General features: G+C 44.9%; 2 protein-coding genes across 4 annotated transcripts in view; one reads left to right on the top strand and one right to left on the bottom strand.

The window, feature by feature from the left end:
* The window catches only part of chrna11 (cholinergic receptor, nicotinic, alpha 11), a 16367-nt gene extending 9748 nt beyond the window's left edge, over nt 1-6619 (bottom strand). Inside the window, exons 1-7 of the mRNA XM_034600088.1 lie at nt 6568-6619; nt 4504-4643; nt 4206-4250; nt 3815-3924; nt 3626-3705; nt 1005-1172; nt 740-934 (exon numbers count right to left, since the gene is read on the bottom strand). Of these exons, the coding sequence (XP_034455979.1) occupies nt 740-934; nt 1005-1172; nt 3626-3705; nt 3815-3924; nt 4206-4250; nt 4504-4643; nt 6568-6619 (790 nt within the window). The remainder of the gene's footprint in view (nt 1-739; nt 935-1004; nt 1173-3625; nt 3706-3814; nt 3925-4205; nt 4251-4503; nt 4644-6567) is intronic.
* LOC117770540 (small conductance calcium-activated potassium channel protein 1-like) lies at nt 6343-18456 on the top strand. 3 transcript variants are annotated; one of them, XM_034600087.1, is made up of 12 exons: nt 6343-6363; nt 6434-6678; nt 10316-11727; nt 12114-13015; nt 13521-13616; nt 14182-14469; nt 14989-15110; nt 15526-15667; nt 15743-15853; nt 16858-16985; nt 17611-17689; nt 17810-18456. In XM_034600087.1, the coding sequence occupies exons 4-12, from the start codon at nt 12149-12151 to the stop codon at nt 18038-18040; spliced, it is 2064 nt and encodes a 687-aa protein (XP_034455978.1). In that variant the 5' UTR covers nt 6343-6363; nt 6434-6678; nt 10316-11727; nt 12114-12148; the 3' UTR covers nt 18041-18456. The 3 variants fall into 3 exon arrangements, with proteins under 3 accessions (XP_034455978.1, XP_034455977.1, XP_034455976.1); XM_034600086.1 differs by having other exon boundaries at nt 9842-11727; XM_034600085.1 differs by lacking the exons at nt 6343-6363; nt 6434-6678 and having other exon boundaries at nt 9719-11727.

Genomic DNA, 18456 nt, shown 5'->3' with positions numbered 1-18456 from the left:
CTGTTTTCTCTATGTAATCCGTCTCCTCCCTCAGCTCCACACACTCTCCTCCTCGCCTCTTTCATGCCTCCCCATAGTTCTCAGTGCCACTCCTGCAATTTTTCGCCTTTATAGAGGGAAGGTTCGGAGTGGATACAGATATGAATGCGGGATACATAACCCTTATATAGAAAATGTCAAATAATTACTATGTGAATTTATTGTCACGTATACTCATATATTTCTGTATCCATTAAAGGTCCCCTGTTGTTTCTTATCAACGTACTTCCTGTTTGCAGTCACTGTTACTCACATTGTGTTTAAATGCATTTCCTTCTCTAAGAAACTTTTAGAAAAAGTATATACGAGCCTTAAAACTAAATTTTTTACATCCAAATTACATTGCACAAAAACATGGCAACTTCCACATTGGCTTCACTTTCAGGACCTGGAGACTGAATACATTTTTATACACAGTCTATGCTCCTATAACTGATATTAGCGGTTAAAATCTCCAAAGGATACCTTGAGGAGTAAATATGGTATTAGGGGGAAAATGTTCTGATGAAGGCAACGTCAACAGAAACGCTGTGCAACATGTTTTCCTTTTGACTGAGTTGCATTGAAGCTTTGCACCACGTTGTTTTTTTCTCACATTCTCAAAGAAAGAAACCAAGATATCAAACTAACAAGGCCATTCTCCCCTGTGCTGCCTTTAGGCACCTGTTTCATCGCTGATAGCTGCGATTGATCCACTCACCCAGCGAGATCTTCTCCCCAGAGTCAGCTGGCAGCACAAAGATGAGCAGAGTCATTGAAGAAAGCAGCACACAGGGGATGAGCAGATTCAGGGCATAGTAGAGCGTTCGCCGGCGTATTGTCACAACAAATGTGACATCCGGGTAGGGCTCCTTACAGCAATCATAGAAGACCTCATTTCTGCTGCCGGGAACCCCTGGAAAGAAGCAGAGAGAGATTCTGTCTCTTCTTGCTCTGTGACTAGATTTTGACCCCACCCCACTCACCCATTAGGTCCCACTCTCCGTTGGGCATGAAGCCCGAAATATCAGCATCAGTCATTTGAAGGTCCAGCAGCCAACCGTCATACGTCCAAGAGCCGAACTTCAGCTCGCATTTCTGGACATCGAAGGGGAACCAGCGGACGTCCACGTTGCATGTGCTCATAAATATTCCTGAGAAGAAGACAAAGGAACACAGAAAGACACAGACGCTCAGCAATCAATTGTCTAAATTGGCATTATTGACCCCTTCAGTTTTTTGGGCAGAGTGGACATGGGAGAGATGTATTGGGAAGCCACTTGTGTTGTGCAGGAAGCCTGTTTGGAATACAAATATATAGTTTTATGTCCGACATGAGCAGTTCATTCATTTCAATGTGACCAGCTCTGAAAACGTTGAGGAAAGTGCTGCACGGTGCAATAGGATTTTTATTAACATCGTGCAAATTGAGTTCAGGGTCTGGAGAAGTGAAAGCCAGGAATAGATGAGGAACAACATCCCATCAAAGAAAAGCCTGTATCAAAAAATGTGGCTGCGGTTTTGTCAATCACAGGTTTGAACTAATCCTCCTAGAAAGCAACATCGACGGTGACACTATAAAATGAGATTGTGCGCAGTCGCCCTAATCAGATTATCACTTTTACTATGCAAAGAATAAATGCACCTACAGGCACATGAGCAGCCTTAGGCACAAAATCATCGAGAATCCTGTTGCACGCTGGATACCAGTGAACGCAGTGATCCTGGCAGTGGTCGCTGGCAAACTCCAGCCCTTAAAGTAATTGCTGAAATAAATGAATCAAGCCCGTCGAGGCGCTCAGGACCAAAACGCCAGTGAAGCCTAACATATCTCAGAGGAAGTCATCATGAGGCTTCATCCTTCAGAGTGGAGGGATGGAAGATGTGTGTGGGGGGGGGCTAGCGGGTTGATTGTTGCCTTTAAAGCTGAGGCTGATTTAAAAAAATGACACTTGAGATTAAGTTATAGCTTCTTGAATTTGTGTCATGGGAATGACGTCTGTATAATTCTCACATCATCCACCCATCTATCCAATATCCACACCGCTTATCCTTTGAGGGATGTGGGGCTGAACTGGAGCCGATCGCCAATCTCAGGCAAACAGACATCCATTCACATTTACTCTTACGTCAAATTAGAGTCCCCGATCAATCTGTTCCCAATTTGCATGTCTATAGACTGTGGGGGGAAGCTGGTGAACACAGAGAAAACCCACAGAGACACGGGGAGAACAAGCAAACTCCACCCAGACTGGTCAGGATTCAAACAGGGATCCTGTGAGGCAACAGGGCTGCTTATGTTGAAATATATATACTCCCTGAAACTACTTCCTTTTAATGGAACCAAAATTAAGATGTAAAGATGCTCCCTTTACAGCCAACTCTAGTTTAATATAATTAAGACTATGACTACAGATAAGCATTTTAATTATGTCGCAGGCTCTACGAAAGCAGACGTACCCGGAGAAAACCCACGTGGACACTTGGGAGATCATGCAAATGGATTTCAGACGAACTCAGGTAGAAGTAATCCACTGCTCCGTGCACCTTCATCGCAGTTTTGAAACCAGCCTCTAACCTTGAAACCCTCTTAAAAACAACACACCTCAATTTCTTCTCCTGCAACTTAAAACTATCTCCTCGTCGCAGCTCCCAAAATAAACCTCATCACTCTGAAAAATCGTCTTCCAGGAAGGTGTCACGAGGCCCGGAGACGAGATTACCTTGTTGCAAATGTCACCTGACGTAGATTTGAGCTAAAACCCCCTCTTCCACCTTATCTCCTGTTCCACCACCTCTGCGGCGGCGGCTGCGAGGCGTATTCTGCAGCTGATGGTATGCAGCGGCAGACACCTGGGATACGGCAGCGTTAAATGATTCACGTCGTGTGAAGCTCTGTGCCTGCCACCCACAGACCTGTTGCCTTTTTAGCAACTGACAATAACGAGCTGGAAAAGACCCCAGCAGCTGCAGCCAGGCTTTTGCGAGGGAGTATAAAAAGTTTCAAGCTTATTCTTCTCCTCTTTCTCCTCGTTTTCCCTCCAATTCCACCCCCCCCTGCTGTCTTTCTCCTCGTGTTTTGGGATAAAACTTCTCCTCCTCTAACCAGATCTATTTATTATTCCTCCCCCTAATTGGCTTTCATCCAAATCGCAGCATTAGGGATCTGTATTTACATTCAGCCTGAGCCTATTAATAAACATGGATCACTGAGAAAGAACTGATGGGGCGGCTTCCTGAGCCACGTTCGGATTCAACGTCAGCTTTGTCCACGTCACCTGGTGGCAAAAGGAATTACTGAGAAAATCCACAGTGAAGACCTGAAAGGAAAAACGCAGGAGAGCTGTTGCTTGCTCGAGTTTGCACGGGTCTTGCGTTTGAGTCGAGGGGAAGTGGAGGAAGCGAGCGTCTCCTATTTATAGGTGATACATCATAGGGAGTCTGTAGCCAATGAGTAACCAGGGATGTTGTCTTAAACTAATAGAATATTAATATGAAGTGTTACAACGGGGGGGGGGGGGGGTGGCCAGAGAAAGCGGGATGAGGTTCCACAGGGAGAAGAGCGAGGGGATGTGATGGGATGAGAGGATGAGGAGGAGAGACTCACCTGGGGGCAGATACTCGGCGTAGCCACTGGAGTTTACCAGAACGTTGGTCTTAAAGGTGGAGTCAAAGTCGTCATCTGCACTGAGGAAGGAGAGGAGAGGGAGTGACACTATTTGATTCAGAGATAACGGGTGTGAGAGGTGTGTGTGTGTGTGTGTGTGTGAGGTGTGTGTGTGTGTACATGTTTTACCTGTTGTAGAGCAGGATGTCCGGCGTCCACACCTGATCGGTGGTGAAGCGGAGGTTTTTAACGCCCGGGTGTTCGCTCTGGTTCCACTGGAGATAGTGGTCGAACCAACTCTTAAACACACACAAGCACATATTTGATTTGTATCTTCATTTTCACCAATCCCTTCTGGATTTCAGTTTAGATGCAACATAAATAAATCATTCAGTAGAAATAACACAAGTAAAATAATACTGTTGTAGGTTTGAGTGTGAAAAATGTGAGCGTTCCTTGAAAACAACATCAAATCCATGTGATTCACAGTTATTAGAATTTGCTAGGTCATGTAGAAACATTTTTAAAAATCACCTAAACCTAAAACATCATTATCTCCTCAAACATTCATGGTTCTTACCATCCGGAGCCACATGTTGGAAGTCAACACCTGGTTCTTCTCATCCTACGAAACATTAAAACACTTTCAGCACATTTGAGAGTAGAACGTCCTCATCAGAAGGCTTCTGATATTGACTTGAATACTAAACTTGGCATCAAATCATATGTACAATTTTCTAATTTCAGGCTAATCTCCATAATAATTAGCACAACAAGAGACTAAAGGCTGCAAATGCTTCTTGTTCCCCGAGAGAAAAAGCTTCATCACATGGATTAAAAAAATGCACAGTAGAAATACAGTTTATTTTCACACCTACCACGTCCATGATCTGTATCAGACTGAGGGAGAAGTAAATGGTGAGCGGGTGCGAGTCGTTCCCCACCGGCCGCTCCATCCGGTTGTAGTCCTTCAGGAGATTCTTCAGCAGGTTCCTCTGGTGAGGACCCTGCAGCGACACTACACAGGCAAATATCTGATTAAATCTCCACGTGGTGAAAAGCAAGGCTCACTTCAAAACCTTGAGATTCTGTGCACCTCCAATGGCTGATTGAGTCTGTTTCCTGGGAAGTGAATCCAAATGACACCAATCTTCAAGGAAAAACCTCCAGTAACAATCTCACTAGGGAACCAAATGAGACTTTGGGAATGAAAGTACAGACTGAAAATATAGAAAAAGAAGAAAAACACGTTGCTGATCAAATCATAAAATGTCGCCCTCAGGTACGGAACTTCCTCATCCATAAATAATCCAGACGACTGAAAGGACAGGACACAGAGGAAAAAGGAAAAGTCCTCGGAACCGGACATGTGATGAAACAAGCAGAAATAAAAAGTGGTTATTTAATAATTCATTAGGCTTATCTTGAGCTTAGGCAAGTGAGACTTGGAGTTTAGGTCCAGACGGAAATATGAAACATTAATACTGAAAATACAGACGCAAATTTATGGATAACAAAACATTTTGAGAGAGTTTAAAGATTAAACAGAATCTAATTAGAAATAGTGAGAAACCTTATCAGAGCACAACCGCCAATCATAAATGTAGAATAGCGTCGGTGTGGTTTCTGGGGTAAGAAAGAAAATGTTCAGTATAGATGTTCGACACGGTGGAATTAAAATAGTTTAACATATCAAGGACGTTTTTGGAACTGTAGCTTCTTCTTCTGTGATTCTTGCCCAAGTGTCCAATTAACTCTAATCCCAATCTGGATAAAAGCCACACAATATTGAATTTAATTTAATGGTCTAATCCAATTTCTCAAAGTTTTATATCACGCTGATGGAATTACTATAAAGGGATTTCCTCGGTCCGTGCAATTAGAAATGTGTCTCTTGGTTTGGAAATTTCACCGCCTGGTGTTATATAACCTCAATAAAGTGCTAGAGGAGCAGATGCAGGATGTTCTGTGTTCGGGTCGTTGATGAAAAGTGCCGAAACGTGTTTTTGTTTCTGATTTTGAAGCTATTTCAGGGACCGTTTAAAGGGAGCGTCGGGGTTTAAAGGGTGGTGGAGGTGGTCTGAGTCCCTCTGCAGCATGAGGGTGCACGCGCTCCAGGCAGATGGTGGAGCTCTGGATGTTTTATGGAAATCCCAGTGCTTTTAAAATTCAGTCTACAGACATAACGTCTAAGCATTTTGCCCTCTGTGCTGTTTATTCACAGTTCTCTCTCTTTTTGAAAGCACACACAAACAAACTGCCAATCCTTGCTGGTGCTTCTGCCTGTGGGGAAAGTTCACACGCTCTCCTCTCAGCTCTGTCATCCTCTGTCATCCTCTACATTCTGCTGCTCAGGGCCCCGACAGCTCGGCTGCAGCACCACGTCCACCGCACGACAGGGGAGGCGAGATGGAAGAGACGTTTTCCAAAAAATGTGCAACTCAATTGATCTGTGACCTGTTTTTTCTGTGGGGTCCAGTCTCCCCATCCCCCACGTGCACACACAGACTTTAGCATTATGGAGGAGGGATGAGCGTATGAGATGTTATGCATGCTGCCTCTGATTCCTTCACACAGTTTCTTCAATCTGCCTCGCTGCACAGACTAGATGTCAACCTGCCCGTTCAAGCATCTCATGCAGAAGCTCCGACCCTCAGGTCAGCACAACGTGTGCATCCCCCTAAAAATAAGAGCACAGGTATGAAAAATCCCAAAGCCATAAACAAGTGAGCAAACAGGTGAGTCACATCCTCACTTTTAGGTTTTTCTACTGTCTTTTTCTATTTCTAGTTTAAAATCTTATTCCAGTGTTCCCAGCTCAGTCGTCATGACCACAGACTCCCACTCCTGAATTCCTGTGACAATTGGATGAATTAAGTGCTGCAGCTGCAATCTGATTCCTGAAAGCAGAGGCAAAGAGAGAGGCGGGCGGCCGAGCTCACCGTGGATCAGAGCGCAGAATCCAGAGAGGAGCAGAGCCACCGAGCGCCACATCCTGGTGGTGAGGAGCAGGAGGGAAGAGGAGGAAGAAGCTCCGGATGCTGGAGGAGAAGGTAGGTGGAGGAGGAGGAGGAGGAGGGTAGGGAGGAGAGGAGAGGGAGGACACACACTCAGGAGGCTGCTGGAAATCCCCTAGTCTGCATCCAGTCAGCATCAGAGGGATGGAGCGTGTGTCAGGGAAGAGAGGCAGCGCAAGAGGAGGAGGAGGAGGAGAAGGAAGAGATGGTCACTCTCTCTCTTGCTCTCTCTCTCTCTCTCTCTCTCTCTCTCTCTCTCTCTCTCTCTCTCCCTCTGCCTCCCTGCCTCCTTGTCTCTCCGGGAGGTGTGACTAAAATGGAGAGCACAAGAGAGAGAGAGGGCGAAAGGGGGGAGGCAGCGATGGGGGTTTGGAAGGGTTGAAGATGGAGGGAGCGGTGGAGGAAGGGGAGGTTGTTTAATTGGTCCGTCGCCACAAGGTTGACCTTTTTTAACACAAAAGAAAGAGATGATGCACACAATTTCCAACGATTGTTGCCCGTAATGGAGAATTGATTGAAGAAGGTTAAGTGTAGGAAGAGTGGAAAACATGCGACTTATCTGCAGCCAAACCAAAGGAGAGGACCCAGTTTGAAACGTGCACAAACACATGCACTGAAGAGATACTTTGACTCGCCTGCTTTAACTAGAGCTGCAAGTTAAAGCTCCTTTTTCCTCTTTTGTGTCAATTTTCATACACGAACACAGGCTTTATTTAGAAAAAGAGAAAAATCTGTTCCTTGCATGGAGACACTCGTTTTCTTCTTTCTAAGGATGTCGGTGTGTGCACATATGATAACACACCACAGTGGTTACGGTCATGCACTGCTGGAGTGGAAAGCGTACGGGTCTGCGAGTGTGTGTGTGAGCTGCAACCCCCCACCACCACCCACACACACACACACACGCACACACACACACACACACACACACACACACACACACACACACACACACACACACACACACACACACACACACACTCAGCAGAGGGGTCAGCTTTGAATCAGCAGGGCAGATGGACTCCAGTTTAATTGAGAAAGTGCTGGACATGCAATGGAAATGTGCACAGTTAAACTCTTCCTCTCATTTGTCCTCACGAAATGCTGATGCAAGGGCAGAGGCAGCGAGAGGCCGAAAGACTGAGAAAGAGGAGGAGGAGGAGGAGGAGGAGGAGGAGGGGAAGAGAGGAGGAAGAAAGAGCTGGACTGTATAATAGATTACCCTATTACTTCTTCTGCCCTTCGGAATTACCCCCTCTGCTCGGCAGCCTGTCACACATCCAGAGCGCTCCCGAGCCACAGATTCATGCTCGGCTGCACCCACCGGATGGAAAGTGGCCCTCGGAGGAGAGAGGAGGGGACGACCAGGTCACCGGTTAGAGCAGAAAAACTGCACCAGGCGTGGAGGAGCGAGGAGGCCACAGTGTGTGGGGCGTCAGCAATGTGTCATGGCAGGAGGAGCATCCTGTTGCTGCTGCATCCCCTGCAACGCTGCTACTTAACTATGCCAAATTGACTTTGCACATAAAAAGCTCCTTGTGCTGCTCGGTGCCAGAAAGCAAAATTCATTTACTGGCTTCATAAAAATGCACCCGAGGAGCCACTGAGGCGTGGGTGACATCTGGTGGACTGTTCTCCAACTGCACGCTGGTAGCAGCAGGAGGAGGGTTTTTTATTTGAATTGGAGGGAAGGTGGAGGGAAGGTGATGGTGTTAATTAACCAGGTGGAAACAAGGTTAACTGAGATGATGAGTTGATGAGTGGGCGATGCTATAAAGAGAAAGCTAATTAGGAAACAATGCAGGTAAATGAGTGGAAACACAGAGCCGGTGTGAATTAGAGCCGCATCAATGATCAGGATTATTAAAATCATGTGGACAATTATATTCTGCTTGTAGCTCCACACATCACTCTCTGCACAGCTGACATTTGATGTGTCTCTTTTATTGGTCCTCCTGATCCTGATTGTGATTTTAATTGCATGGCAGCAGCTCCGTCCTGGCATTAATACACCTCCCCCCCCCCCCCTCTCTGTGCTAAATGCTGAACGCCGGCCCCTGACAGTGCAGCCATCAGGGCTGCTGTGCTGTGTGCTTTTAATTACTCTGCTGATTAGATTGGGCCTTCTCCGACGCTGACACGTCCCCTCCACTTAATAGGGTGTTATCGACAAACCCAGCACATACATCCACTGGCCTGTGACGTCTGATTTGTCAGAGTGGCCTTTTCTTTAGTCCTGAATGGAGTTGAGTGGATGAAGTTCTCTTCTAGTGGACAATTACGTCCTGGCCCCAGCAAACCCAGAGCAGCTGGGCAGAAGTCATCCAATAAAACGTAATGGTGTGAAATGATAAAAGTTCGCTCCAGCAGTGCAGCATCGCACCTCTACAGCTGGACAGTTCCATGCAGCTCGATTTCCATGAAATTTAGTTGATCTGATGAAAATCTGGATTAAGTGAATTTAAACTTGGTTTCATTAGGGGACTGTTGGGACTTGGCGGTTTGCTCATGTGTCATTTCAGTGTTTTCAACGCTGTTTGTCTGTTTGTTTGCAGGATTACGCAAAAACTACTCAACCAATCTTATTGGAACTTGGTGGAAGGATGGGGAGGTCGGCCAAAAGAACCCCTTGGCTTTTGGAGCAGATTAGTTTAAGGGAACAGATCCAGGATTCATTTTTTTTTCACTTTCTTTAAAATTGTTGGATAAGGTTTTTATTTTCTTACTTTTCTTTTTTAATTTCTCAAGAAATAATCTGAACAGGTTTGTTCAAAGGACATTTAATTCTAGTTCTGGATCAAGATTCAAGTATGTTATGCTTATAGCGGCTAATGTAGCTTTGAGCTATATGAAGCTAGAGTCAGAAGAGTTTGTATAAACCATACGAACAAAGATGGGGAGGATTACACATGTCTTAATATTATTTATTCATAGCCTATTTGCATATTGTTTCTATACTGATGATGCTTTCTAATATTTGGGGGTTTACATACAAAACTCAGTGACTTGAATGTAACGTTAATCCATGAAGTGAACTTAATGGGAACACAGAGATATGAAAGAGGCACCAATTTTTTCACCTGAGTTTTTGCGAGAAAGTAAAAAAGGTTATTTCTAAAAACTTTCAAACTTTATTTCTTATCTGGGCCTTTAACCTTTTCAAAGTAAAACCGAGTTACCACTGTTTGTGTTCTAATAGAACTTCTTCATCTTGTGACCAGTACTTCTCTGCCGATGAGTCTGAAGCAATCATCCTGACCAGAGGATAAACTGACCCTCGCTTAAGATTCAGGGCTCGGAGCCGTCTGCCATTTACCAGCCGCAGCAATTAGTGGACTCAAAATATTTAATTCCACTTGCTTATAGCAGCCAAAGGATGATTTGCAATGGAAGAGACTAATTGAAGATGCACTGGCAAACAGCCACAGAGGCAAACAACAAATTGACATACTTAGCTCCTGTGCCGCTACAACAGCCAGGATTTACAAGCACTTGGCTGGAGGCTTGAATTAATTTGGAGCCCTGCAGATGTGCATATATCCCGTCAGCATCTTGTTATCAAAACGACAACATAACTTAGGAGCATTTCAGCCTCAGTGGAGTCAGTTCGGCTTTATATTCCTGCAAAGTTATGTATTCAAAATGTGAGATACTGTCTGTTTTTACCAGAGAGCATCATCCTCAAAGGGGTTCGTTGTTGACAGTCGGGCTCTGAGACGCAGACAGTCGGGAGCTTCCCCGTGTGCAGAATGTCAACACAAAACAAAATCCAGACAGCAGCATCTGGCTAAGTCTCGCAGTAGGACTGAGTCGACTTCAGCGTAATGAATCTGCTTTAGATCTGGAGGGACGTCTGAGGAGGCAGAAATCACACACCGGCTGATCAGACTGTTGTGCTGCTCTCTCCCACTGGACTCAGTCACCATCTTTAACTCCGCGCTGTCTTCAGATTAAATCGTGCCGTCCTTTATCCTGCTACGATCCGGATGCACTCTCCGCCCACCCATTGCTCCTTGGGCCTCTCCATTTGGAGGGAGATCTATTATCTGTGGACCCATCTGTCACGAGGATTTGGATAAATAAATGATGCTGAATGTCATTGTTATGGCTTTAATGCTTAATACTCCTCCCCGGGTCTCTGCATATTGTTCGCTTAAGAAGTGACATATTTGATATTTCATAAGCTCATAAGCATCAGCTCGCTGTCTCACTTGATTAATCTGGGATACTAATCTGCTGAATTGATACTGAGGAGCGTTGTTTTCCTTTGAAGATTAGATTTATTTAAAGTTTGTATAACCCATTGAGAATTCTCCCCCCGAATAATGACATCAGCTGCTGAAGGTACAAATGAAAAGTGATTTATTGTCATTTCTGATCAGGCCGTGACTTTTCAGGGTGATGAATGACACCAAGGCACCCATATATAAGCAGGCAACCCCCCCCCCCCCCCCCCACTCACTCACACATTCACACTCATGCACACACACACACGCATGGAAGAGGAAATCTGCCAATCCCGGCTAAAAAAACTCCTGACAGATGACACATTCTTTGCCTTGGCTCCACGCAACATCTGCAACTGAGAGTCTGTGCAGTCATTAAGCCGCTGCAGCTTTAAGGAAGATGCCCTGATGGCTGACAGTCATGAAGCAGGAAACACGGCCAAACAAGGGGATAAATGGCCAGAAGATGTCATTGATACTTGTGGGTATTTACCTCGTGTGTCGTCATACGCAGGATGAGTTCATAACCTCTGCCTGAATGTAAGGGAGGGTCTCTGCAGTAGTGAGGCTGCTAATGGATTGCTGGAAAGTTCATACATGCAGACTGAGGACGACTGGAATATTTGGATCTGATCACATCGGAGGTTTCTTCGGTGCTGCAGCTCGATTTGTTTTCAAATTTGAATTCTTCCTCGATGAAAGTGATGTTTTGGTTGAGTCGAAGCTGCAGCAGGACGTCACTCGGAGGATCCTTTTGTGATTCAGGCAGATGAGACCAACAGGAGACTGAATATTGAAATAGAAAAAACTGTTGTCTGGCCTGTTTTCATCCTCACGGCCTGAAAATCTGAGTGAAAAGGTAAGAACAGAGATAAAAAGAGATGTTTTTAAATGACTTTAAGATGTTTTAATATTAGTAACCTATGGGATAGTGATTGAAAAGTAAATTAAGAGTAAAGTATGTTAAACTAAGGAAAATTTATGTCTAAATCTTGATGACTGAGCCCTAAAAATATGTGATTGGGCAAATTAAACAATATTTGCATTTCACATAATCTGAATTATTTCCAAAAACACATTACAGATAAAGAAAGGAGAAAATTAAGAAAAATAAACATTAGAGATTCAAGAAACTTTTCTGGTGAGTAGAACTTGCAAAGCAGTTTTCTTTTACAATGACATTTACACTACATTGTCTAACATCTGTCTTTCTATCTCACCATCTTTGCTCCAACCCTTTTAAAGAGATCCATTGAATCTTCACCTTTACCCCCCTCATCATGGACCACTCCCCCTCTATGAACCTGTCGGTGGTGAGTGGAGACGAGGTGGAGGACCAGCGACCCCTCCTCCCGCCCAGGATAGTCCCTCCACCTCAGGCCTGCTCTCCGCAGTGTGGGATCCACCACACGATCCAGATGTCGGCCGATCACACCGTGTGGCTGGACCGAACCCAGGCCATGGCCACCACACCTCTGTACAACGGCCACCTGTACGTCACGTCTTCCCCTCGCTCCAAACAGAGAGGATGCAAAGCCAAAGGCAAAGAGAAGAAATGTGGGAAAAGATCAGGGGGAAGCAAACAAACTCTGGGACACAAGGAGAGGAATCAACAGTGCAAAGCCAAAAACGTAGGTTCAAACAGACTCCAAGAACAAGTCACTTCTTTCACTGACGTCCACGCTTCTCCCTGCCGGTCCCCCTTCAGGGGCCCCTGCAGGTCCCATTTAGAGATCACGGAGGTTGAGGGCCGAGGCAGCGTCTGTTTGGAGATGCACGACCGCCAGATTCTCCCCGAGATCATCATCACCAGCAAAGATGACGACCTCCAGCCACAAAACGAGATGTCCCGGTACCATCAGGACCTGTCTCACGCTAAAGGCAGGCTGCCGGGAGCCGAGTGTCCCAGTCCCAGCTCCAGCTCCGGCTCCAGCACCAGCACCAGTCCTCCGTCCAGCCCAAAGAACAAGGTGGACGGCAAGGACGACCACTACTGGAAGACCCACAGCATCGGCTGGCGGCTGGTCCGCAGGAGGGCTCTGTTCCTGAGGAGGCAGCAGCTGAGCGACTGCGCCGTGGCGGTGGGGATATTCGGGGTGGTGTTGATGGTGACGGAGACGGAGCTCTCCTGGAGCGTCTACAGCAAGGTCAGAGGGTCAGAGGGTCAGAGGGGAAACACAACGAAACGCTGAGAGATGTGAACGTGATGCTGGGCTGTAAAGATTTTTAAAGAGAAGAAATCTCACTGTAGAATTGCAGTTATTTTCTTTTTTACGACAAAAGCCCAGCATTAGTTTTACTGCCTGAGAAAATCACATTTCATTTAGATTTTCTTCCTCTGTGTTCTGTGGAAAAACATAAAACCTGTTAATCACGAGCTGTGTCGTATAAAATGTGTTGAGTCAGTGGCAGAACTGATGCAACAGCAGCCTCGGGAAAATGCACAGTACGTTCATGAGATGATGTTCATTATATCAATAGTGGATTATGTGATTACACAGGATCACTGGTGCCATTTTTTACATTGTGCCTTCAGCTGACAATGTGATGTTGTGTCGTGTGTGTGTGTGTGTGTGTGTGTGTGTGTGTGTGTGTGTGTGTGTGTGTGTGTGTGTGTGTGTGTGTGTGTGTGTGTGTGTGTGTCTCCTACAGAGCTCCATTTACTCCCTCGCACTCAAGTCGATCATCAGTTTGTCCACGTTGATCCTGCTCGGCTTCATCGTGGCGTTCCACTGCTGTGAGGTGCAGGTATCTGCTCACTGACGGTTTTAATAACAACACTTCTTTTCTTTTTTTCTGTCCACCTTCAAAACAGTATTCAAAACCATGTATTTTATATTTGACTGTGATTATAATGTGTATTTCAGTTATTCGATTTTATCTGCTTTCTGTTTTTTAATCCAGTCTAAAGTGTCTTTGAGCATTGTTAAAAGTGCTTTACAAATAAAATGTATTATTCTTAGTAGTAGTAGTAGTAGTAATAGTAGTAGTACTAATTTTTCCTCCTCCAGGGATTTCTCCACAGATTTAAAAAGTGGGCGAATTATCATCAATAAATATCAGCAGTTCCAACTCTTTTTGTTCTGTGGCTCATTCAATTGAACCAAAGTGTCCTGGGGACAGTTTAAAGTCCCCATGGGGACATGACTCTGAGCGTTGAAGGGTTTTTAAAGGTCTAAAGAGATGAAAGTGTCTGTATATTGTTGTTTTTTTTTGGTTTTTCCCTTTAATCATCTTCTGACCTCACAGATTTATGTAAACCAGATCTTTACAGCACTGTGATGCTCTGCCCCCCCCCCCCGCTCTGGTACAGCTCTACGTCCACGACATTGGCTCGGAGGATTGGCGCATTGCCATGACGACCGACCGCTTGGCTCTGATCGGCCTGGAGCTGGCGGTGGTGGCCATACATCCCTATCCCGTGGGCCTGCTGTCGTACTTCCAGCAGACCACGTCCCGCATGTCGCTGTCGGAGACGGAGCTGGAGATCGTGCTGGCTCTGCCCATGTTCTTCCGGCTCTACCTGCTGGGACGTGCCATGATGCTCCACAGCCGCCTCTTCACCGACACCGCGTCCCGCAGCATCGGAGCACTCAACAAGGTCAGAGGTCACCAGTGGGCTCCACGCAGAGTCTGGCTGTGGGCTTAACTGGCTCGGATGGTGCAGGGAGGAGATTATGACACAGAGAGGAGGGGACGAAATGGGGCCAATATTTAGGGCTGTGCTTCCTGTATGAGTGTTACTGCAGACATGTGACACCTGAGATGTGGATATCAAAATTTTACTCCCAAAGAATCCTTGTGGTTTATGTTGATTACATCCCTCACTACTTCTCCTTCGCTTGTCTACTTTATTTTCCACAGATGATAATATCCACCCGGCTGATCCCCTCCTTTATTAATACCATTTAACAGTGATGAAAATGACCTTTGTCCCCCCCTCCAGTTCCAAACCTGCTATGCACATATCCGGCCGGATTGAGAACAAGTTTCTCTCATCCCATATCTCCTCTCTGTTATATAATGATAATCTGACAGGTACTAGCCTAAATAACCTGGCTAAGTAGGAGCCCTACTGTCAAAGTGCTGACGTCAAACCTCCCCCCTCTGTGATCCTCAGATTCACTTCAACACCCGGTTCGTGGGGAAAACTCTGATGACGACGTACCCCGGCACCGTGCTGATGATTTTCAGCGTTTCTCTGTGGCTCGTGGCAGCGTGGGGCTTACACGTGTGTGAGAGGTATGAATCTGCACAGGAGAGGAGCGGTAACATCAGAGATGTGAAAGTAAAACATTCAACAAATTCAGAAAAGAAGAAAATTAAGCTCTAAAAACATTACGATGAATTAAAATCCTTTGTCAAAATCAATTGTCTTTATTTGAATGAGGTCAGATAATAGTTAATTGATCCACATGGGGGGAATTTTGGGTGTTACAGCAGAACTGGTACAGAATAAATACAGCTAAAAACTAGAAATCAGTATAGTTCTCCTATATTCAATCAATCAGCTGCACACTACACACAGATAACAGTCTCATTGTATTCAGAACATGGTTTTACTGCAGTATAAGATTGAACTTTTTGAAATCAGTGCAGTAAAGTGGTGGAGCTGCTGCTCAGTGTGATCACATGAGTTCATTTATTGTTCCTTCAGACACCACAACTACAGAGACCTCAGCAGCAACTACATGGAGGCGCTGTGGATGGTCTCCGTCACATTCCTGTCCATCGGGTACGGAGACGTGGTTCCTCACACCTACTGTGGACGCAGCATCTGCCTCCTCACTGGTATAATGGTAAGCACGTGGCGACGTGGATAAATCCAGATTGTGAATAATCACAATTTAAACGTCTGAGTCCGTCTCTTCCAGGGAGCCGGCTGCACGGTGCTGGTGGTGGCGGTGGTTGCCAGGAAGCTGGAGCTGACGCGAGCAGAGAAGCACGTTCACAACTTCATGATGGACTCACACATCTCGAAGAGGGTGAATACCAATGTGCATGAGTGTGTCTGTGCTGTGCATTATTATTTAAACTAAATATAACCCAAAGAAACAGAGATCCTGCAGACACTATATGAACTCAGCAGGTTTCTTCTTTTTCCTGTTAGACACTGTCTTTTCTCATGAATGTTATAATTAATGTTATTTTGTTGTGCTCCATCCTGGGAGACGGATCCCTCACTTCTTTTTCCCAAGGTTTTCTTCCCCCTGTTAAAAGGCTTGTGGGTTTTTTGGTAGTTTTTCCTTAAGGTCAGAGGATGTCGCACCTTGTTAGGTCCTAAATTGTGATTTGTCAATATGGGCTAACAAATAAATTTGATTTGATTTGTATTGTTCACCTTAACAGCTTGAAGAGCACAGCTTCAGCCTTAAGGAGGAGACTTTAGTCACCACATATATAATATAATATAATATAATATAATATAAGATAAGATAAGATAAGATTAGATAAGATGAGATAAGGTAAGATAAAATACAGTAAGGGAAGGTAAGGTTAGATAAGGCTAGATAAGATAAGATAAGACGGGTAAGTATACAATATAATATGCAATATAAACACAATTCAGTTCAGTTCATCAAATCAAAACAATGCTAGGAAATATAAAAAGTGGAAAATAATGAATACAACCTAAACAGAATATATACAATGTAACAGGATTGCACATTCATGAGATGGAAATTCCACAGCTAGAAAGGAATAGTTCCATCGCATATGAAGTAGTTTTTTCCGAGCAGCCTGTCTTATTGATCTGTATAACTTTGTCCTGCTGTGCGATATTGACACTGACACTTCACTAATGAAAAACAGCAGAATTATCTCACCTCACGAGCCCGTGAGCCGAGAATGAGACAAACTCGCTGTAGTACACATCAGTCCTGTCGTTGTTGTTCAGCGTGTGCAGTAAATAACAAACCAATGAGGTTATGTGAATGAACCTAAAACGATTCCCCCGTGGGTATTTTCTTCTTCTGCTTCCTCTCACTAGCAAAAAATTGCTGCGGCGAATGTGCTGAGAGAGACTTGGCTCATCTACAAACACACCAAGCTGTCCAGAGAAAGAGACAACAGCCGAGTCCGCATGCACCAGAGGAAGCTGCTTCTGGCCATCCACCAGTAAGACACTGAACCCTGGTGTCAGGCTGCAACGGCCTTTTCACTTAACATGCCCTATGTTAGCAATGAAACATGTATAGGTGCTTTTTACATCAAGTTGTGTTTGGTTTTTCATCTTAGAAAACAGTGTATTTCTAATGCATGTGCTACAGTTTGCAGGGTCAGCGTGTGAAAACACTTTTTGACGTAGCTCCGCCTCCTGCCTACATTTTTCTCTCACGTCGATTTGACTGATTTATGATTTTTAAATGATCGTGATATTTTAAATTCAAAGTGAAGTAATTTATTGACCCGACACTTTAAAGGGTCAGTTCACCCAAATCACAGATTGAACAACCTCGATAAAGACACTTTATGTAGCCGTGCAGTGCTTTGGGGCCCTTTTGCCACGGGGCCCTCAAAGTCCATTGAGACGCTCCTGTTGCATCAGAATTTTTAAGTGAGACTTTGTCAAATTTAAAAGAAAAAATGAAAAGTTCTTCCTCTTAGAAATAGAAAGTTAAACTCACTTCACTAAATGGTATGAACAGTAGATAGTGGCAACTAATGTTTGCTAATAAATGAAAGTTAATCAGATATCACATTAACCTCCTGCAGCAGCTATATAAGATACCTTTGTCTCCAGGCTGCGTCGTGTAAAGATGGAGAAGAGGACACTTGCAGACCAAAGCAACTCATTATTGGACCTCGGCAAGGTGAGAGAGGCAAGTGAAAACATCACTTTAAATCCCATCCTGTGAAAACCTCAACAAAGTAGCATCTAATATCCTCTTCTCTTTCTCCGCCCTACTCCGCACCACTGTGGACGTCAAACCCCAACACAGATGCAGAGCCTAATGTACGACGTGCTGTCCGAGGTGCAGGGCTGCAGGGGGGAGCTGGACTTGCACATCCACAGCCTGGAGAAGCACGTGGAGGAGCTGAGGGAGGGCTTCAGGGGCCTGATGCCGCTCCTGTCCAACACCTTGTCCACGCAGAACTCCTCCATCCGCCACCTGCTCAGGGAGAGGGAGATGAAGGCCGAGGCGGCCAGCGTGAGTGGCAGCGACAGGTAGAGAAGAGGCCGAGGGAGGCGGTGCTGAGCTGGAGGCTTCTCAAGGTGTAAGGCATGTTAAATTGTTGAAAAAAAAAACATAGGTAGACCATTTTCTGTAGTAATATCACAAAATCTAAATTTAGACATTAGTCATAAATCACTTTTCATGAAGGTTTTTTAAATCACCCCTGGAGTAACTGAAAAACAAGATCTGCAACCAAACTGAACATCTGTCAACGTGCATCTGCTCTGACAGATCAACCACTTAGGTGTCGAACATAATAATTCAAGGTTCAGTTTCTCAAATGAGTAATATTTTAAATTGTGGACATGTTATCCAACAATTGTTTTTTCTAAGCAAGGACCTCGAAAAGATAGTAAATATTCCAGGGACCCACTCATGTGTGGAATGTTTTTTTATACTTAGTTGTCTAA

Source organism: Hippoglossus hippoglossus, chromosome 11 (genome assembly GCF_009819705.1).
Source record: "Hippoglossus hippoglossus isolate fHipHip1 chromosome 11, fHipHip1.pri, whole genome shotgun sequence".
In the NCBI taxonomy this organism is placed as follows: domain Eukaryota; kingdom Metazoa; phylum Chordata; class Actinopteri; order Pleuronectiformes; family Pleuronectidae; genus Hippoglossus; species Hippoglossus hippoglossus.
The sequence above is the reverse complement of the archived record's forward strand: the minus strand, read 5'-3'. Positions and strand labels throughout refer to the sequence as shown.